This window comes from Podarcis erhardii, assembly GCF_964252035.2.
Source record: "Podarcis erhardii genome assembly, chromosome: 14".
Classification (NCBI taxonomy): Eukaryota; Metazoa; Chordata; class Lepidosauria; order Squamata; family Lacertidae; genus Podarcis; species Podarcis erhardii.
Window position 1 is genome coordinate 36,030,686 of NC_138503.1, and position 20,627 is coordinate 36,051,312.

At 50.9% G+C, this 20,627-nt stretch overlaps 1 protein-coding gene across 1 annotated transcript; it reads left to right on the plus strand.

Moving 5' to 3' along the window:
* Positions 1 to 445: 445 nt before the first annotated feature.
* On the plus strand, positions 446 to 19,635 carry RHBDL1 (rhomboid like 1). Its single transcript, XM_081839792.1, is given in 10 exon segments — positions 446 to 774; positions 777 to 957; positions 959 to 1,325; positions 10,311 to 10,469; positions 12,353 to 12,577; positions 13,723 to 13,871; positions 14,778 to 14,890; positions 16,964 to 17,064; positions 18,207 to 18,267; positions 18,598 to 19,635. Coding segments are annotated over 10 exon segments (1,734 nt in total). The 5' UTR covers positions 446 to 668; the 3' UTR covers positions 18,870 to 19,635.
* The last annotated feature ends 992 nt before the right edge of the window (positions 19,636 to 20,627 follow it).

Sequence of the window (20,627 nt, forward strand, 5' to 3'; positions counted from 1 at the left end):
ATTGCCCTCTTGCCTACTGTCTTCCATTCTGCTCAATTCATGATGGCATAGTTGCTCTGCCCTGCAGCACCCCCAAGGCTCAGCACCCCTTGTGGAGGAACAGGTCCCGCTGCCCTAATTCTGCCTCGGCACTGTGTAGTGCATTGCTGGGAAGATAATGTATGCAAACCTTTTAAGTGTGCCCAAATAATATTAATACGATATTGTGGCCAAGATCTAAACTTAGCCCCAGACCAACTTGGTCCCTACATGCGTCGGGCACTCAAGCCTTCTCCACCCCCAAAATTAAAAAATTGTCCAGCAGCACCTTAGAGACCAACTAAGTTTGTTCTAGGTATGAGTTTTCGTGTTCATGCACACTTCTTAGTTCAAGATGTTCTATAACAGTGATGAGGGACCAGTGGCCCTCCAGGCCTCTGTATCTGGCCCTTGGGACTCTTCCCTAAGCCTCCAGAAACGCTCTCCATCCTCCTCACCTGCTTTTGCCTGACTGGATCGCACCCTAAAGTGTGATCCTTCCTCTTGCTGGAGAGAAATGCCCCCCTCCTCTTCTGATTTTTGCCTGGCTGGACCACGCCCCTTACCGTGCACGGACTGCACCTGTTGTCCTGCCCACTTTCGTCTCTGGCCCTGCCCTCTGCCGGCATGTGGCCCGGGGCAGGTTACCCATGAGGGAATGCGGCCCTCGGGCTGGAAGGAGGGGGGAAAGGGCTCTCCACCCCGCCCCTGTCCTTTGGGATCCCTTCCCCGCCAATCGGGTGGGAGAAAGAGGCGGGCCCGAGCGAGCCTCCCTCCCTCCCTCCGCGGGCGCCGCCGGCCGCTGCGGCTCCGGGTGGCCCGCCGCGCGCTCCTCTTCTCCCTGCGCCGCTTCGCGAGGGCGCCAGAGGGGGCTGCAGCGCTGCTGCTGTTGCTGCTGCTGCGTGCGCCGGGCGCCCGTCCATCCGTCCCTGTTCGCAGCAGCAGCAGCGAGGAGAAGCGGCGCTTGCCTGCCTGCCTGCCTGCCTGCCTGCCTGCCCGCCCGCCGCTCCTGCGCAACGCCCTCCCTCGCGCCGCCCGAGGTGCAGCGGGCGCCTCCCTCGCCTCGCCTCTCCCCGCCCCGCCGGGCTGCCCTAGGCTCCGCCTGCCCGGCTCGCTGCCTGCCACTCGCCTCGGGAACCCGGGCTGCTGCTGCTGCTGGTCCCGCTGCTGCTCGGTCGCCTTCCCGGCGGGGGAAAGAAGGCAAGGCAGCCGCCGGTGGTGCTAGTGCCGCCGCCGCCGCCGCCGCCGCCCGTGCGCCCTCGCGCTCCTCCGCTGTCCTCCTCTCCCTCCGCCGTCCAGCCCAGCAGGTATATGGATAGAAGCTCGTTGCTGCAGCTCATCCAGGAGCAGGTGAGCCAGGCGGGATGAGGCGCCGTTTCCACGGCAGCGTCGCTGCCGGCAGGCTCCCCTTGGCATGGGGGGTGGGGTGGGGAGGAAAGGGGGTGGCGGGGATGGGGGGCGGGCAGTGACAGTGGCATCTCGTGGAGGGGAGGGGGTCGCAGCTGGGCAAACAGGTTGCAGTGCCCCGGAAAAGCGACTGCTGGTGTGGGGTCAGGCGGGCACGGTGCCAGCCCTCCCGCTGCTTGCCTTGGCATCGCTTTGGCCGGGCCACGTGTGGCTGTGCCAACCAGGAGATACTCCAGCTTCAGGGTGCAGGAGGCAGGGAAGGAAATGGACAGGCATGGGCGGGGTGAGGACTAGGTAGAGCCGTCCAGGAGCACCTTCCGATTGGAGGGTGGCAGGGGCCCATTTAGATGGTGATGGGTTATTTCAGCATGGAGCCATAAGGGATTTGCCTGGAATTTTCATTTATTTATTTGGTGGGGTGGGAGATTTAGACAGGTGTTGCCCCACCCCCAGCTTTCAGATCTGTGGTCTTCCTATTGGCATTTATCGTGTTGCTCCATGACCCAGAGGTCACCTAACGTGAAAACCTGCACCATGCATTCAAACCACTCCCTTGCCACTTTAGCCGTCATGGCTTCCCCTAAAGAATCTTGGGAGCTGTAGTTTGTTATGGGTGCTGGGAACCGTAGTTCTGCATGTGGTCTCCTAACAACCCTCAGCACTCTTAATGAACTACAATTCCTAGGATATTTTGGTGGTGGTGAGACATAACTGTTTAAAGTGGTCTGAGAGTGTGTTAAATGCATAGTGCAGACATGACCTCCAGCACTGCCCGCAGCTGATCCAGAGAGCATAGAGCCAGCCTTCACGGGCTGAATCACTGCCGCTGGTGGGCAACCCATCTTTGCTGTTGCCTTTGTCCCTTGTCCCATGCCTATCCAGCCTAAAGGTTCTGAGACCAAGGAAGAACTGGCACGAGTTTGTACTGAAAAATAGATGGGTTGCTCATTTATATATTCATTATTGCATTTATATTTCACCTTTTCCTAAAGGAGCTCAAGGTTTTGTGCGTAGTTCTTCCCTCTTCCCATTTTATCCTCACAATAACTCTGCAAGGTAGGTTAGGCCGAGAGACATTGCCTAGCCCAAGATTACTTGGGATGAGTGCAGATTTGAGCCTTGGTCCCTCATGTCCTGCTCTGGTGCTGTAACCACTAGACAACACCGCCACTAACATGGCTGAAGCCCAGGGCAGTATGCCTGGCAGGGGGACAAAAATGTGTTTGCAGCAATGACAGGATCTGTGGATTCCCCACTGATGGAATCAGGGCTCTGAGTCTTAGTGGGACCACTGCCTTCTTGGGTACCATAGAATTGCAGAGTTGGAAGGGACCACGAGGGTCATCTAGTCCAACCCCCTGCAACACAGGAATTTCTTCCCCATCATAGAATTGGAACCCACAATCCTGAGAGTAAGAGTCTCTTGCTCTACTGACTGAGCTATCCTGAGTCTTACCTTTTGGTGACTTTGCAAGGAACTCAAAACCTTGTCTTCGGAGCAGCTGAAATTCTCTTGCTGGAGACTGGGCCGATTGTACTTCTGTCACCCCTGTGTCCAGTTCAGTCAGCGGCCTCTCAGGCAAACCCACCCCCCAAAACCTCCATGGCATATTTCGTTTTGTCAAAGTGACCGTTTGTTTGGCTGCCTGTGAAGGATCCCTTCGTAAGATCTGCCGGGATCTGCTGTTGTTCCTGAGCTGAGCGCTGGCATAGCGGTTTGGCTCAAGGCAGCGACTGCAAAGCCCAGAACAGCCCCTGCTTCAAATGGCACCTTGGCTAAGAGTTCAGGTGGTGGGCTGAGGAGTCGCCATGCTGTCTGTCTTGGCACCGTCCATCAGCAGCATGGGGACATGGGTACCCCCAGCCTGTTTCACAGGGCTGTTGTAAGTGTTGCCGAGATAACGGGTGTGAAATGCTCGAGTGCTGTTGTGGAGCGGAGAGCTGTTGCGCTCTCTGATCCTTCTTATGAGCTTTCCATAGGAATCTGGTTGGCCACTGTGAGAACAGGATGCTGGGCTGAATGGAACACTGGTCTGATCCAGCCGGCTCCTCTTATGATCTTATTGAAAGCTCTTTGTAATATTATTATGGGACTGCATTCAATCTCAATGTGAACAAGTGGCTTTGACCTGGTGGTGAAAACTGGAGTATATCATTACTGCTTCTGGACCAGTAGATGAGCCCCAGATTTTATATTAGTTGGGCAGCATACTATGACCCACAAACACACATGAGCCGCCTTAGCCAGACCCTCAGCCCATCTGGCTTAGTATTGTATACACTGACTAGCAGCAGCTCTCCAAGCCTTACCCGGAAATCGAACCAGAGGCCTTCTGGGGGCAAGGCAGATGCTCTACCATTCAGCTACAGTCTTTCTCCATTAACTGGAGAGCAACACAGCTAGAGCTTCACACCATCCTTAAGGTGAGAGTCACATAGAATTCTGGAAGATAAAATCTTTGCTATAAGATAGTTGGGACTGCAGATCCTGTGCACACTTGCTTGGGCGTAAGAAGTGCAGAAGTCAGTGAGACTTCTGTGGAAGCATCCGTAGGATTGCACAATGGGAATAGCAGTCCTAAGCACTGTTTACTCTCACGACATTGAATGCTTATTTCCCTAGTAGGTTTAGAATTATAACTTGGACAAGTTTATAACAGCTCTTCCTCAGTATTCCCAACTGTGAAATGGGAACAGTAAAGCTTGTGTACACACACACACCATATCACTGTTATGTGAACAAACAAAACAAAATTAGAAATTCAACTGACTCAGCTGATCTAATACAGTTTTGTTCCCTGGTTTATTCAGTCACAGGGGCTGATGCGAGGGGAGGAATGAGCTTACCCTATTCTCCTTCCTATAAAGATAACTTACTGCATGACCTGGGCTCAGTCCTCTCAAAGCACACTTTTTTGGGGCAGGGGGGGCAGAGATGAAGTTTTGTGTTAGCACAGAACTCCATGAAGCTGGGTATTTAATCTAAGCAGGGAGCAGTTAACTTCTGGCACTCCAGATGTTGCTGGACTCCAAGTCCCATCAGCCCCAGCCAGCACGGCGAATGATCAGGAGTGCTGGGTGTTGATTCTAACAACGTCTGGAGGGACACAAAGATTAGCTGCCACTGATGTGCCTGACTCACACAACAAGTTGTGTGTGGTGAAAGGGAGCGGGTGAACTTCTTGTAGGAGCACTGGAAGCTACCTTATAGTGAGTCAGATCACTGGTCCATGCAGCTTACTATTGCCCACACTGACCGGCAGTGCCTCTCCAGCAGGAGTCTGAACAACATGCCTGTGAACTGCAATGCAGGAACGTGCGTGGCTGTACTTGCAAGTTTCGTGTAAGTTACAGTACTTTGTGGTTAGCATGTGCTGGGTGATGCTCTGCCGGGGCAAGGCAGAGAGGAAAGAGCAGCTGGCTACAGCAGGGGCAGCTGACTAGCTTTATAATATGCTGACCTAAATAATCCACATGAACGGCTTCCACTATCCCCCAGTGACCTCCCAAGGGAGAGAGGAAAAGCAGCTGCTAGGAGCAGTGGGGCTTTAATTGTCAGCATCCCGGAATTTACTCTGCATTAGGGTAGCCCCTGCAGGATCAAGAGAAGACCCTGCAGCAGGGTCAGCCCCTAAGCAGGAGATTCAGGAGTGCTGACATGCGACTCGTCCTTCTCTTGTTTCATTCCATGCTGTAATGCAGGGACACGGAAGCCTTTTTTAGCCTTGGGGCTGCATTCCCTACTGGGCAACCTTGGTGGGCGGGGCCTGGGGCAAAACTGGGCAGAGCCACAAATGCAAATTTTAAAGGAATGTGTAAAGGAGGCTGGTTTCTACAGACACATGCCCTCTCTATCCTCCAAAGCAAGAGGCATTGTCAGAATTCAAGGACACTTTCCAGCCAGGCAAAAACACTCAAGCAGGGGGCAAATCAGGGGCAGTGAGGGGTGTGGCTTGAGGAAAGAGGGTGTGACTGATGAGTGGGTGTGGCCTGGGGAAAGGGTGTCTGCCTGGAGAGGGGTGTGGCTTGGGGGGGGGGAAAGACAAGGCTCACAGATGGTTGTGGGGAACTCAGGTTTGGCCTGGAGAGAGAGAGGCCGGGCAGTCTGAATTTGGCCCTTTGAGGTCCCCCAACCATACTATAAGGTATTTTCTTCCCACTTCCGCCACTGGGTGAAAATTTTCCAAAGTGGCTAACATTATAACCTTAAAAACAAACAGCCTTCAACAACATGGCAAGGAAACAGAGCAGCAAGACTGTAATGGCAGCAGTTGCAGGCGACTTAAAAGCAAACAAACCCTAAAGGCATAAATGCAGAATTAATGAAACAGCAGGCACTGAATAGAGCAGCAGCTTACTATCCCTGAAGGTGTGTGTTTTTGGTTTTTTTAAAAAGTTCTGTTGGGTTTGGTAGAAACAGTAACGCTCAATTGCTTGGGCAAAGAAGAGTCAGGGGATGCTGTCCAAGTGCTGAACCAGTGGGGATGCAATAATGGACTGGATGGGGCCCAAGAAGCTGCAGCTGAAACCTGACAAGGTGGAGGCGCTGTGGATCCTAGGTATGGGAAGTGAGCCCAAGGCTTGCTCGGGTTATGCTCCCTCCAAGGGAGAAAGTGCATGGAGTTGTATGACCTACTCAGACTTTTGGCGTTTGGCCCATCACTTTTCAAAGTGGATTTGATACGATGGACCGCTTTTAACCCACTTTAATTGTGCAAACCTACATTTTTGGTTGCACCCGAATCCCTCTAGCGAAACAGTCTGGAGGCCTCCTAAGATGCAATGGATTCTCCCCCACCCCCTTGCTAAATGCTCCACCACTAGACAGCGCAACCCACCAAGTCACAAGAGGGACTGATTCTTGTTTGCGGTGTGGGGAAGGCACGGCTTGCAATGCATGTGGCAAAATGAAGGCTTGTTCTTAGCTTGGGGCAACCTCCGCCCCCAGAGCATGTTTTTGTCCTTGGCAATATATTTCCAGGTATTGACAGCCCCACGTTTGGCATGGCTATAGTTCAGACGCCCTTGCATGCTGTTGGACCCTGAAAACTACTAGTAGCTGACTTTCAGCAGCCAGGACTTCCTTGTGCTGGGAGATGGGCAGGTGAGGACAGAGTGCTTTCCTGCTGCTCAAACCTGATGACATTTCTCTCTGTGTGTTCCTCCTTCCCTCCCACCCAAGCATTTCCTGTCCTGCCCATTTCTCAATGACATTGCCAGCTTGTTCTCTTTTCTGTGCCTTCTCTTCCCTGGAGGGATAAAATGGCAAAGACAATGTAATGTGTAGAATAATTTTGTTTTACTAGCTCTGCCACATGCTTGGAACCGTGGGCACTTTGGGTGCCCTGGGCAGGGTTTTCAAGGGGTGCTTTTCTTTCTGGCTAAACCTTCCACCTTAGATTATTTTGTGTGTGTATTCCCCCGCTCCCACCAACAGAACAAAATAGCAATATAGACTAATCCATTTTATTATACAGTGGTACCTCGGGTTAAGTACTTAATTCGTTCCGCAGGTCTGTACTTAACCTGAAACTGTTCTTAACCTGAAGCACCACTTTAGCTAATGGGGCCTCCCGCTGCTGCTGCTGCGCCACCGGAGCACAATTTCTGTTCTCATCCTGAAGCAAAGTTCTTAACCGGAGGTACTATTTCTGGGTTAGCGGAGTCTGTAACCTGAAGCGTCTGTAACCTGAAGTGTATGTAATCTGAGGTTACCACTGTATATACTTTTTTGTGGTATAAGCTTCTGTGGATTCAAGTCTACTTCATCAGATGAGCACAAAAATGATATAGTGTTATAGGTTGGGGAGGGGGTGTCAGTCAGGGGGTGGCCATGGGTCACTTCTAAACCTATGATTCTGTATCCCTGAGGTTAGAATCTATAAGGGAAACTATAAAGGAAACCAGTCAGACCAGACTCTTTGTAAGATAATGGTGTGAAGTGGCCAGCTAAGTGCTGCCATTTACATGTCCAAGGAGGTTACCCTGTTGCCATAGAGACAAGTGGCTGGGCCTTTTCCCACCTCATCTGGCTGGATGCCATAGGAGGGATAAAAATATGCCAAGAGAGCTCTGTGTGTATGTGCGCTCATGCATTTTTGGCTGATGCTAGAAGCTATAGACGCAGAGGCTTGTCTTGCTCTGTGCTGAACCCAACGCTATGGCTTGGGAATCTCCCTGGGAACAATGGAGAGGTAAGATCTGTTGGAGTGCTCATGCTGTAAGCCCCTCTGTCCTATGCTCATGTTACAGATATATGTAAGTAAATTATATACCCCAAAGACAACACAGACTCCTCTGACCTTCACTCCAAGGGATCCAAGCCCTGGGTAAGTGTCGGAATCTCTGGAGTCTCTTACTACTCAGAGATTGGGGTGTGCATGACAGCCTGTTTCCCTAAACTCCCTCTCTCTCGTTCAGCAGTTCTTGACATTCCTGAAGACGGCCTTACAAGTGGAAAATAGTTCTTTCCAGATACAAAAATAGCCACACATCTCAGGGTGGGTTAGTCATGTTGATTAGCAGAAATGCCTTGGGGAGGCTATAATGGCCCCCAGAGACACTTTCAGTCATGTCTCCACTGTGTCCTACTTTGCAGCAGACAGTCCTCTTATCGGAAGGGCCGCCCAGTCTAAGTTTAGTTTAAAGAACCTTAAGAAAGGAGAGCAGGAGGGGCTGCGAAGTTGCCCATCGATGGTTTGAGCATGTGGGTAGCAGACTGAGCCATTGGGCACACAGCTCACCTGGTCACAGTCTTCTCCGCATCGGGGAGATGTCTTTCAAACACAGTTTAAATTATAAATTACACTCCTCTTGTAAAATGTGCATCTGTACATATATCTTAGCTGCTCCAATTAGTGCAAGAAAATTTTATACAGCCTTTTTTCTTTTCTTTTATGGATATGCATTTTCTCTTTTTTTAGAAGGGTGGGTGCCTAAGCAGATAGATACCATTAAAAAACAACAACAAATAAATGAAGCTGAGATTCTCATGAAATGCTTAAGGGGAAAATCAATTTGGGTTTCAACACTGCATATGAGGCAGGTTGCTTGATTTTGAGAAGTGAGTTGACCAGTGCCCAGAAACCTTTCGGAAACCAACTATCATACATGTTTAGATCTACTGAAGCCAACTCATGAAGTCATCGCCTCCGTTAGCAGTGCTAGCCCTGGTTCCCAGTGTAGTGCTGGGAATGTTCCCTGTCTGGAATCCTGGAGAGCCTCTGCCAGCCAGTGTAGACAGCTCTGTGCTAGATGGACCAATGGTCTGATTTGGTATGAGGCAGCTTCCTATGTCCCCCAGAATGTTATCTCCTGTTTGCTAATTTTCAAATGCAAATGGAAGATGGTCAGGAGAGATTTTTGGCACAGCATTACTCAACAAAAGCTGTTTATTGAGCTGTTTGTTAAAATAATTCTTTGGCTTACTGTTGCAACAGGCACTTTCAGCTGTTGCGTTAATGTCTTGGATGGAAGATTGATTGTTGTTGGTGTGTGTGTGTGTGTCAAAAAAAATTATGCAGATGAGCCAAGTTGATTATATTTATGTTGAATAATAGATTCATTTGGCTACAGAGTACGGTTGAGGACACAGTGGTCTGTTTTTTAAGGGCACGTGAAGGAGGAATGCATTTCAAAGTGTGTTAGGGCAATCAAATTTATTTTTGCTCATCCTTAAGATTTCATCTCCTTGCACTTTCGCCACCTCCACCTCCCTTGGGGTCCCTTCCAACTCTACAATTCTATGAGTCTATGAACACTCAGACTGCGCTGCTTACTGATTCAATGCCTGCCTGCCTGCCTTTTACCTGTGGATCACTGCTACTTACTGAATCAGGCAAGGAGCTATGCAGGATGTTGAAGCCAGATTTACACCTGGTTCAATGTATCCCCTACTTACCTTCAAAGTTCTGGATTGCAAAATTGCTCCGGTCACAGGCTTGAAAGTGTCAACCAAGCCCCATGGTCAGCATGGTGTAGTGGTTAGTGTGTTGGACTAGGAAATGGGAGACCAGGGTTCAAACCCCCACTCAGTCATGAAAACAGCCAAAGGGTGCATTCAAGTGTGGTGTATATTGCCTTAGTTTTCTTGATTATAATGCTGCAGCTTCTGTCCCATTTTCTAATGTGTCTTTCATGTTGCAGTACCTGCTGCATCATGGAACTGTGGCTTTTGGACCGACATACTAGCCTGTCACTCTAAATTTCATTCACGCCAAGTAAGCACGTTGTGACATAGAAAAACGAACATCAGTGAACACCGCAGCTAACCTCTTTCTCCGTTAACACCTCCACCCTTTCTGCATGTGTCTACTTCTGTCCCCCCACAATTGCCCCATGAAACTGACAGGGAAGAACTCTATGCTGGTATAGGACCCCAAAATTCTGTCACTTTACTCCCACAATTTTCTGGGTCAAGGGAGCTGCAAACGGAATTTTTCTGGAATCAAAAATAACACAGAAATGAGCTCTAAACATGCACTGTAGTCCGTTAGTTTTCCCAAAGTGACTTCTACATGGTGTGAAAGTTCAAATGTAATGCAGAACAGGGAAACGTCAGGAAAACAAACGAAACTGCCTTGCGAATACAGCCACAGTCTCGGCCTATAACTTACCTTGCAGGGTTGTTGTGCAGAAGGTGGGAAACAATGAGCTCCTTGGAAGGGAAGGTGGAATATAAATGCAATAATAAAAAAATGGCTAGGAACTTGAGGTTGTCAGGGGCTGGGAGCTAACCAACCAGCAATAATTTAGGGATACGGAATTCTTCATCCAGTATCAAATTCTGTCCTTGCACAGAATAAATAGCCCTTCTGAGATGGATCACCACTCTTGATTTCCAGCTTATTCATTGTCGCTAATGCCCAGTGCTGATTCTTCAACAGCTTGATCCTGAAAACACCGGTTTCATTGGCGTGGAGACCTTCGCCAGCCTGGTACACAGCCATGAACTGCCTCTGGACCCCGCAAAACTGGAGATGCTGGTGGCATTGGCACAGAGCAATGACGAGGGACAGATCTGCTATCAGGAGCTGGTAGACCTGGTCAGTGGCATGAGTCCTGGCAGCCACCGTAGTTGTGGCTGCATCACCGCTTGTGATTCTGCAGGATTTCCGACCTATACCTCTTAAGATAAAATAAGAATCAGTAAGCAAGTTCACACAAAGCATTAATTGGAAAGAGCAATAAAAGCAGACTTTTTGTAGGTAAGCTTGTTTGAGCAAAGAAAGCTGTAGGATGAAGGTGCCTGTCTAACATCACAAGTACTGGACGTAACAAACGCTCCCTGCAAATGATGGTCTGCAAATTGAAGCCCACTGGGTGGGCCTTGGGACAGTCACAGTCTCTCAGCCTAACTCGCCTCACAGGGATGTTGTGAGGGCAACATAAGGAAGAAGAGAACCAATGTCAGCCACCAGGAGCTCCTTGGAGGAAAGGGGCAATATAAATGCAATATGGGTGGTGCTGTGGGTTAAACCACAGAGCCTAGGACTTGCTGATCAGAAGGTTTGAATCTCCGCAATGGGGTGAGCTCCCTTTGCTCGGTCCCTGCTCCTGCCAACCTAGCAGTTCGAAAGCACGTCAAAGTGCAAGTAGATAAATAGGTACCACTCCGGCGGGAAGGTAAACGGCGTTTCCATGCGTTGCTCTGGTTCGCCAGAAGTGGCTTAGTCATGCTGCCCACATGACCCAGAAGCTGTATGCCGGCTCCCTCGGCCAATAAAGTGAGATGAGCACCGCAACCCCAGAGTCGGTCACGACTGGACCTAATGGTCAGGGGTCCCTTTACCTTTACCTAAATATAATTATAAAACTTCATGCCTCTCTTTTCCACTCGAATGTGCTTTCCCTCCCTGCCTGCCTGCCTGCCTGCCTGGCTTGAGCAGGAGTGCAAAATATTTTGCCAAATTTTGAAGCCAGTAAGATTTTGTAGAAGTCAGACATATCCACTGATCTCCCTCTCCATCACAACAACCTTGCGAGGTAGGTTAGGCTGAGAGATACTGTCCCAAGGTCACCCTGTGGGTTCCTATAGGGGAAGGTTTCACTGGAGAAAGACCCAGTATATGTAGAATCTCCCCCTCCTGTAATCTTGGATAGCGAAGGGGGAGGGAGAGTCCAATTAAAGGGATAATATCCAATTCTCTCCTTTTCTTCCTAAGTTCTTTGTTAAAAAGCATTTAGGCTGCACCAGCTATCCAGTTCTGAATACTTAATAGTCAATAATTTCTCCTTAATTGGCTCAGCTGAGTGCCAAGATGGTAAGGCAAGGAGGAAGGCATTAGTAGGCAGGCTCCGTCTGCACACCGTGTGACCTGCAATTCAATTCCCGAATGCAGCACATCTCCCTGAGCAAGGTCTTTTGGTGCTCATCATCCAGCCCCAAAGGACTGAGTGAGCTTGCCCTTAAGCACCAGGGAAGCAGGTGGAAGGTCAGGCCCCACAGTGCCCCCTGCTGGCCAAACATGGAGTCTCCCTCCCTTAAGCCAGTCCGCGTTTAGCTGGGAAACAGGAGTAAAACTCTCGGCAGCCACCTTTTTTTTATTTAAAAGCCAGCGTCTCCTCGTTCGAATATCTTCTGAAACTACGAACTCACCAGGCCAGCCTTTCTCTCTTAGCCTCAGCTCCCCATCTGCGACAAAAGGGTATTAGAACTGACCTACCTAACAGGGGTGTCTGTAAGGCTGTTTTCAATGCTTGCTGCCAGTTTCTCATAGTACTTATCTTGGATATATTTGCAAGGCAAGGTTAGCAGCTGACTGGAGGCTTTAAGCAGTGCTGAGAAAGGGCAATAATACAGAGCATCATTTACTGGCTGGCTGGGGGGTGGGGGTGGTGAGAGCTGGAGCCTGTGGGGCTGGTTCGCCCCGAGAGCTCCAGGGAGCATGTCTCCTGCCTCTTTGTGTGACGTGGTCCCTCTCTGCAGATCAGCAGCAAGCGGTCGAGCAGCTTCAAGCGAGCCATCGCCAACGGACAGAGGGCGCTTCCCCGCGATGGGCTCCTGGACGAGACGGGCCTGGGCTTCTACAAGCGCTTTGTGCGCTACGTGGCCTATGAGATCCTTCCCTGCGAGATGGACCGGAGGTGGTACTTCTACCAGCACCGCACCTGCCCCCCTCCGGTTTTCATGGCAGTCGTCACACTGACCCAGGTGGGTGGAGAGGTGACCTGCTGTTTGCCTGAGTGCCAGTGGAGGGCGCCCTCCTCTTAGGGGGAAGAGGCTTTTAAAGAAAGCTTGATCAGCATCTTGTGGGAGATGCCAGGTTCTGCGGCTGGAGAAATTCTCCTTGCATGCATGCACCTCTGTTTTGATCAAATGTATAAAAAGAATTCTTGCTGATATAAAACAAAATGCTGCAAATGGATCTCGTTTACAGTCATACCTTGGGTTACAGCTGCTTCAGGTTGTGTTTTTTCGGGTTGCTGACTGCTGAAAACCCGGAAGTACCGGAACGGGTTACTTCTGGGTTTCGGCAGTTGCGCATGCGCAGAAGCTCCGAATCGCAATCCGCACGTGTGCAGATGCGGTTGCAAACACTGCAGGTTGTGAACGTGCATCCCTCACAGATCACGTTTGCAACCTGAGCGTCCGCTGTATTCCAGTTTTGCACAACTTATTATTCTTTGCCTACTCATGGGTGGAGGAGGAGGTGCTGCAGAAGGTGCTGAACCCCAACAATTTCTGCGCCCCCCAACTATTTGGACATTTGAGATTTGACTAGGCATTGCCCCCACCCTGTTTCTTTCCTGCAGTCATATATTTGCAACCCTGAGGACCAGCATATTGCTTTTTTTTAAAAAAAAAAAGGAGAAGAATTTAGTGACCAGTACAGTGGTACCTCGGGTTAAGTACTTAATTCATTCCGGAGGTCCGTTCTTAACCTGAAACTGTTCTTAACCTGAAGCATCACTTTAGCTAATGGGGCCTCCTGCTGCTGCTGCGCCGCCGGAGCACGATGTCTGTTCTCATCCTGAAGCAAAGTTCTTAACCTGAGGTACTATTTCTGGGTTAGCGGAGTCTGTAACCTGAAGCGTATGTAACCTGAAGCGTATGTAACCTGAGGTACCACTGTACTGCTTTGTGTGACTTTTTCTGGTCTCCTGTTCATTTCCAGCCTAGACGCAACCTGTTTAAGGCATTTTCAGCTATTTTCTTGAGGACTAGAGACATAGGAAGGGAAGGCAGCTTTATCAATTTTATCTCTGGGTGTTGCCAAGGTGCTGGGGAGCCTCACACCCATTTGGACACAATAGTAGATAATCCTAAATAACCTCCCCGCACCTTGTTTCTATTAGATCATCGTATTCCTCTGCTATGGGGCCCGGCTGAACAAGTGGGTCCTGCAGACATACCACCCTGAGTACATGAAGAGCCCCCTTGTGTACCACCCGGGACACCGCGCTCGTGCCTGGAGGTTCCTCACCTACATGTTCATGCACGTGGGGTAAGTGTCTGCCTTGTCTTGCCCCTCGTTGCTTCCAGCAGAGCAGGGGTCGGGAACCTCAGGCCTAGGGGCCAAATACAGCCCTCCAAACCTCTCTGTTTGTCTCTCGGAACTATCTGCAGGCCACGCCCCCTCTGTAGCCATGCCCCTCGCCGGCCCTGCTCCACCCCTTTCTTGAGTGTTTCTGCCTGGCTGGAATGTGTCCCCGAACTCTGATCGTGCCACTCAATTACTATGATGGAGGCTAGAGAGGAGTGAGTGAGTCAGTGTAGGAACTAACCTCCTGCGTAAAAGGTGGAATTTGCATTTGGCGCTCTGCCCACCCTTGGCATGTGGCCCCCAGAAGGTTGCCTGGTTTGGCAGCATGGCCCTCGAGCTGAGAAACATTCCCTGGATGAGAGATGTGCAAGTGAGCAAGCTGACTCTGTATTTCTGCAATGTGCGTACAGATGGGGGCGGGGAGGTGTCTATGGGCAGGGGGCACCAGCCCACTGCTACTGCAGGTTAGCTCAGTCAGTACAGCCTGAGACAGTTAATCTCAGGGTTGTGGGTTTGAGCCCTACGTCGGGCAAAAAGATTCCCGCATTGCAGGGGGTTGGACTAGATTGTCCCCATGGTTCCTTCCAACTCTACAATTCTGTGAGATTCCTCTGGGTTCTGGAGGCAGCAGGAGAGGTTCCTTCATTTCGGCAAACTGCACCTGCAGACCTAGAGAGAACTTTAAAACAGGAGGTGACGTTTGGGCCTGAGAGCTTCCGAGACCTGAGAACATCACAGGGTTTGGGGAGGGAGCAACACGGCAAGTTTCTAGCTCTCATCGTTTCTGGCAAGGTGAGCTGAACGTTGCCTGTCCCCTCCTGGGATTCTTGGCTGCTGAGCTGACTGCCTTTCCGTGTCTCTTTCCAGTTTGGAGCAGCTGGGCTTCAACGCCCTCTTGCAGCTGATGATCGGAGTACCCCTAGAGATGGTCCACGGCATCCTTCGCATCAGCTTCCTCTACCTCGCAGGAGTTCTGGCAGGTGAGGGAGCATGGATCGCAGCTCTCCACGTTTCTCTAAACCCCGCCCAGGGTGGGGGAAGACGTTTCAGCCTGAGGGCCACATTCCCTGCTGGGCAACCTTCCAGGGGCCTTGCACCAGGGGTAGGAAGGGCAAGAGGCCTTGTGCAGCAGGCTAGTCTCTGCACACCCCTTTCTCTATCTTCCATCATCCGAATTCACATTCCAGGCTGGGGCACATTCCAGCCAGGCCAGGACCCTCTGGGAGTTATTCAGCACAGCCAGAGAGGGGTGAGGCCTGGGGAAGGTTCTGAGGGCCAGGTAGAGAGGCCTGGAGGGCCACACTCAGTCCTCAACCCTCAGAATCCCCAGAGTGGCTTAACAGTCATTCTCGCTTCCCAGGGAACTCTGGGTATTGTAGCTCTGTGACGGGAACACAGGAGTCTCCAAACAACTCTCCGCACCTTTAACGAACTACAGTTCCCAGGATATTTGGGGGGAAGCCATAAGTGGGATGATACTGCTTTAAACGTATGGTGCAGATGAGGCCTTAAATTGTGGTGCAGCACACAACACACACACCCATTGTTGGGGTTTCATTTTGGTTCCATCACCTTTCCTTCAAGACAGTTTATAAGCAGCGTTCTGTGAACCAAGGTTCTGTCTCTGAGGTGTCTAAATCCCTAAAAATTGAGACTGTCTCCCCTGGCTATAAATCTCTCTCTCTTTCACGCATACACACACACACACACACACAGAGAGAGAGAGAGAGAGAGAGATCCCTGCATTATCGCACACTGTCTCTGCTGGAGAGCCCAGTCTGACCAAATCCCATGTGGTCCCTGTCCAGGACAGCTGGGGGAAAAGAGGAATCAGGCTCTAAATTATGGTGCTTTGGGAGAGTATTTATTGGCTGTCACTGCAAGCTTTATTTATTTATTTATTTATTTGCTGAGCCCCTGGGCAATTAGAGCAGCTGCTGGAATTACTCACCCATCCATGTCTTTTTTGGAGAGGCGGGGTGGTGTGGTGGTGGAAGGGAGAGCGAAATGGAGGGTGAACAATTCCTCATCAGTCGCTGCCTCTCCTCTCCCAAGCTGCTGTCTCAGCAAAGTACATCTGGGCAGGGAAGGAAAGAGCAAAATCTGCCGGGCTGGCCCCAGTGGCCGCTGGGGAGAGCATTTCACAGCTTCCTAAGGCCAGGCCAAGGGAGGCTGGTATTGTCTCCCCTCCACAAACCGAAGAAGATTGGTGGGTTTCAAATCTTCAGGGAGAACCCATTTGAAATTGTTTAAACATGTCAGATTTCTGTTGTCCCCCTTCCTCCATTCTTTGTCTTTGTCAACCTAGGGAAGCCCCAGATGTTTTGGACTACAACTCTCATAAGCCCCAGCCAGATTTGCCAAGGGATGATGGGAGTTGCAGTCTGGGGGGGCATCACATTGCTGACCCTGTGTGGGTCATATTCACACCATATGTTGAAAAGACCCTTATACCATTTTAACAGGCATGGCTCCCCCCCAAAGAATTATGGGAACTGTAGTTTCTAAAGAGTTCTGAGTGAACAGTTAGGAGAACAGTTCCCAGGATTCTTAGGGGGTAGCCACGACTGTTCAGGTGTTTAATGTGTGGGGTGCGAAAGGGTTTCATGCTGGAGAAGGCAGTCCTTCAAGAAGAACCAGTGTGGTGTAATGGCTAGAGGGTTGACCTGGGAGACCAGGGTTCGAATCCCCACTCAGCCATGGAGCTCTAGCTGTGTTACCTTGAGGCAGCCGCCGTCTCTCAGCCTAATCTACCTCACAGGGTTGTTGTGAGGATGACGTGGGGAGAAGAACTGTGCACACTACCTTGAGTTCCTTGGAAGACAAGGTGGTATTAAAATATAATAAATAAAGTGAAGAATGCCTTGAGGTTTGGACAGGCAAGGGTGTCGCAGGGAGAGGACCGTGGGTGTTGATCATTTACTGAGGGGTGTCTGGACTATATTTTTGCTGGCAACTAAATGCATGTCAAGTTGCTGAGGTGATGAAAATCCTTTTGTTTGTGGTGCCCCTGCCCAACCCCATCCTATTTCTCCCTGCTATTTCCCTTTCAGGTTCCCTGACCGTCTCCATTACAGACATGAGAGCACCTTTGGTTGGAGGTTCGGGGGGAGTCTACGCGCTCTGCTCTGCTCACCTGGCCAACGTTGTCATGGTGAGTGGGATGCCACTTTGAACTGAATGGGGGAGGGGAACTTGATGGGCGCTTGGTGGGCTTCAATATGGTGATTCTGTAGTGAAATCTTCAACAAAATGTTGCCGGGCCATGTGGCTCCATGGTTCTAGCCAGCCAGCCAGCCAGTACCCCTCAGGAATACTCCATTCCATTCTCAACTTTCCTCCTTGTTTTCTGGGAGGTTCTGTTTGTTTCTCATTTTCCCTAGCAGACATTCTGTACTCTGTGGTCACTGAGAATGCTCAGTCCTCATCAAGCTGTGTTTTTTTTTGGGGGGGGGCGGAGTGGGTTCCTCCCCTGACCCTCTCTATGGTTTCTTTTCAAAATGAATTGTACTTCTTCATGCCTTGGTATTCTGCCAAACATGGCGATACCTGCCTCTTGTCCCCAGGTCTTGGCTAGACAAATAAAAAATATTATTTTAATTATATTAAGGATTGCGGGGGGGGGGTTATATAACAGAACGGCATCATGAAAAACTAAACCAAACCTTGCTGGGCAAGAGTATTTATTTAGCCATTTGGAAGATATCCACCCTGCCATTTAACCAAATGACCCTTCAAGTGACTCTCAACAGAACCCCCAAACCCAAACATCTCAGCCCTCTTTAGCACCCCCTCCCAGGTAAACAGATGGAGACAGAGTGTGCTCCTCCTCAGACCTACAGTCCTGGGACAGCTGGCTGGTGTAACTGGGTGCTGTTTCTGGCAGCGAGCAAGGAAGCCAGCTCCCTGCGGCTGCTCCTTCTCTGGCCAATGGCTGGGGCCTGGCTGGCCTTCCCCTTGCCCTCACATTCTTCCTGGGAGGTGGGTCATTCAGCCTCACAGTGGCCTTGGACAGTGGCAGAGGCCCAAGTGTGCTTCCCTTGAGCAGTGCCATTCCAGGGCAAAACCGTGAAGAAGAATTTCAGGATCAGGTTGAAGGCTCCTGGAGTTGTAACTATTGGTGGACGTGATATCGTTTCACTTTACATTAGATCTGGTCGGCCACTGCAAGAACAGACTGCAGGAGGTCCATTGGACTGATCCTGCAGGCTCTTCTTACGGAAGGGGGTGTGAAGAGAAAGGTATCGGGAGAAGCTGTGGGCAGGAAAAAATCTAATTCTGTTTCTCTCTCCGCAGAACTGGGCAGGGATGCGTTGCCCTTACAAACTGCTGCGCATGGTGTTAGCCCTGGTGTGCAGTAAGTATACTGGTCTCTCTCCATGGTGCGGGAGGAGGCAGGCCTTTCCTCCTGCATCCTTGACCCCATGTGTGAAACCCTAATTAAACACTGTGCAAGGGCCCGGATCCAGGCTGGGTCAGCCCCAGATTATCCTGAATTGGATTGGGCCCAATTAAACCCTGAAACTGCTCAGGAGGGGGACATGCACACCTCTAATATAAATGTTATAAGGCACTATGCACACACCAAAGGAGGGGAGGGGCAATGACAGAGAGACATGCCTCAAAGGGACTAGAAGCTTGGGACTCGAGCCGTTGTGATCTCTCATCTCTCTCTTTCCCCTCGCAGTGAGCTCTGAGGTGGGCCGTGCCGTCTGGCTGCGTTTCTCTCCCCCCTTGCCCTCCTCGGGCCCCCAGCCCAGCTTCATGGCCCACCTGGCAGGGGCGATTGTGGGCATCAGCATGGGCCTGACCATCCTCCGCAGCTACGAGGAAAACCTCCAGGACCAGTGCGGCTGGTGGGTGGTGCTCCTCTCCTACGCCACCTTCCTGGTCTTTGCTGTCTTCTGGAACATCTTTGCCTACGACCTTCTAGGGGCACAGATCCCGCCTCCCCCGTAGCAATCCCCTCCCGCTTCCCGGTCCCAGTTCTCTCTGCAACGCCCGCCCTGGAAGTGCCAAAAACTGCAGACATCGCCGGAGAGAAAGGGAGGGGGCTGACCTGGCGCACAGGAGCGCAGGAGCCCAGCGACCGCGCGCCGCGTCTCCGAAGCGATGCGTCAGCCGGATGCCAAAAACAAGATTAGCGAGGACCCGTGCTAGGCTCCTGCGGGAAGAGGCCGGAGGGCAAATGGGGCAATCTGTGACCCAGGAACGAACAAACTGCCACCCCTTTCCCTAGAATTCCCTCTGTGCCCACCCCCAGCTCAGCTCCAAAGAGGGGTGGGGGGAGATCCCTTAGCAATTGTGTTCTCAGAGATCCCCTTATAGGCATGAGAGTCTATGTATTCTTTTGGGGGAGGGAGGGTTGGTGGGTTGGTACCCCTTTACCCGTGTCTATTCCAGAGTTTTGTGTTCCTCCGGCAGAGCTGCTGCGTCTGTGATGATGGATGCAGCTGCATCTGATGCCTTCAGATCATTCCTCGTGCTCTTGAGTTGCTGGGTTTGTTGGCTTGTTTGCTTTGTAACTTCCTTCGTTCCCTTGCTTTGGAATTGGTTTTTCTGCGAGCTCCTTGGGTAACCCCCCTGTGCTTCAGTTTTTTTACCGGGGAGGGGCTGAGATGGGGGGTGGGGGGGGTTTCACCTTTTCTTTGGCCTGGGAGTCCTTCCATCTAACCTGTGGTTGAGGTCTGGTTTTGGGATTCTACTGTAGGGAAGGAGGGAAATACAGCATCCTCCCATCACTCAGTGTTTGATGATGTGGTTTGCAGGCAAAAGGTCCCAGTTCAATCCCTGGTGCCTCCAAGGATGACACTGTCTCAGACCGTGGAGAGGCGCTGTCAATCAGTATAGTCAACATTGAGCTAGATGGTCTGACTTTGTATACAGAGCAGCTTCCTATGCTCCTGTGTGAGAGAGAGTGCGCAGGAGGTCCACACCAATGCACACCAGTGTGCAGGTCTGCGTGCATTATTATGATCATTTAAGGAAACAATCAAGGGTCAAAGCACCTTCCTATGTTTCTATAAATGTGTCTTCTCTGCGCTGAGGAATCTCTGGCCTTAAAGGAGATTCCCGGATGGAACTCCAGGCCCTAATATCTCTGCAAAGTCCATGGGGTTCAGGCAGCTTCCTTCTCCTGCCTTTCTTCCATCACCCTGCCTCTGCCCCCCCTTGTATTGCCAAGGTGCCCATTTGGTCCCGATGGAACAGTGACTGAGCAATCGGTCCTGTGCAGGCCCACAGGTTTTGTGTTTCCAGAAGCTGGTTTCTAGAGCAGGGGTTGGTCTAGATCAGGGACAGCCGACTACTGGATTCTCAGGAGTGTGTGTATGTGTGCGCGCGCAGGGAAGATGCAGAGTTCTGTGCTGTAGTTAGTAGTTGGGAAGAAAGGCTTGGAAGTATATTTTGCCATGAAGTCCGATCACCTGAATGGGTGGATTGGCTCTTAAAATAGCAAATGCACTTGGTTGGTGGGTGGGGGGAGGAGAGCTCCACTTAAAACCCAAAGAGAGAGAAAGCGGGGTCTGTCTTGTGCCATATCTTTGAACAAAATTTTTCATTTTCTTAAATGAGCATGAACAGTCTTGGCTTAAGACACGGGAAGGCCACATGGCGCCTGGATAAATTTGCTTGAGGAGGTCAGCTGCGCCCTCCAGATGGCCAGTTAACTCATCCTTGGCCTCGATTGATCTTCCGATCCTTTATGAGGACCTTTGA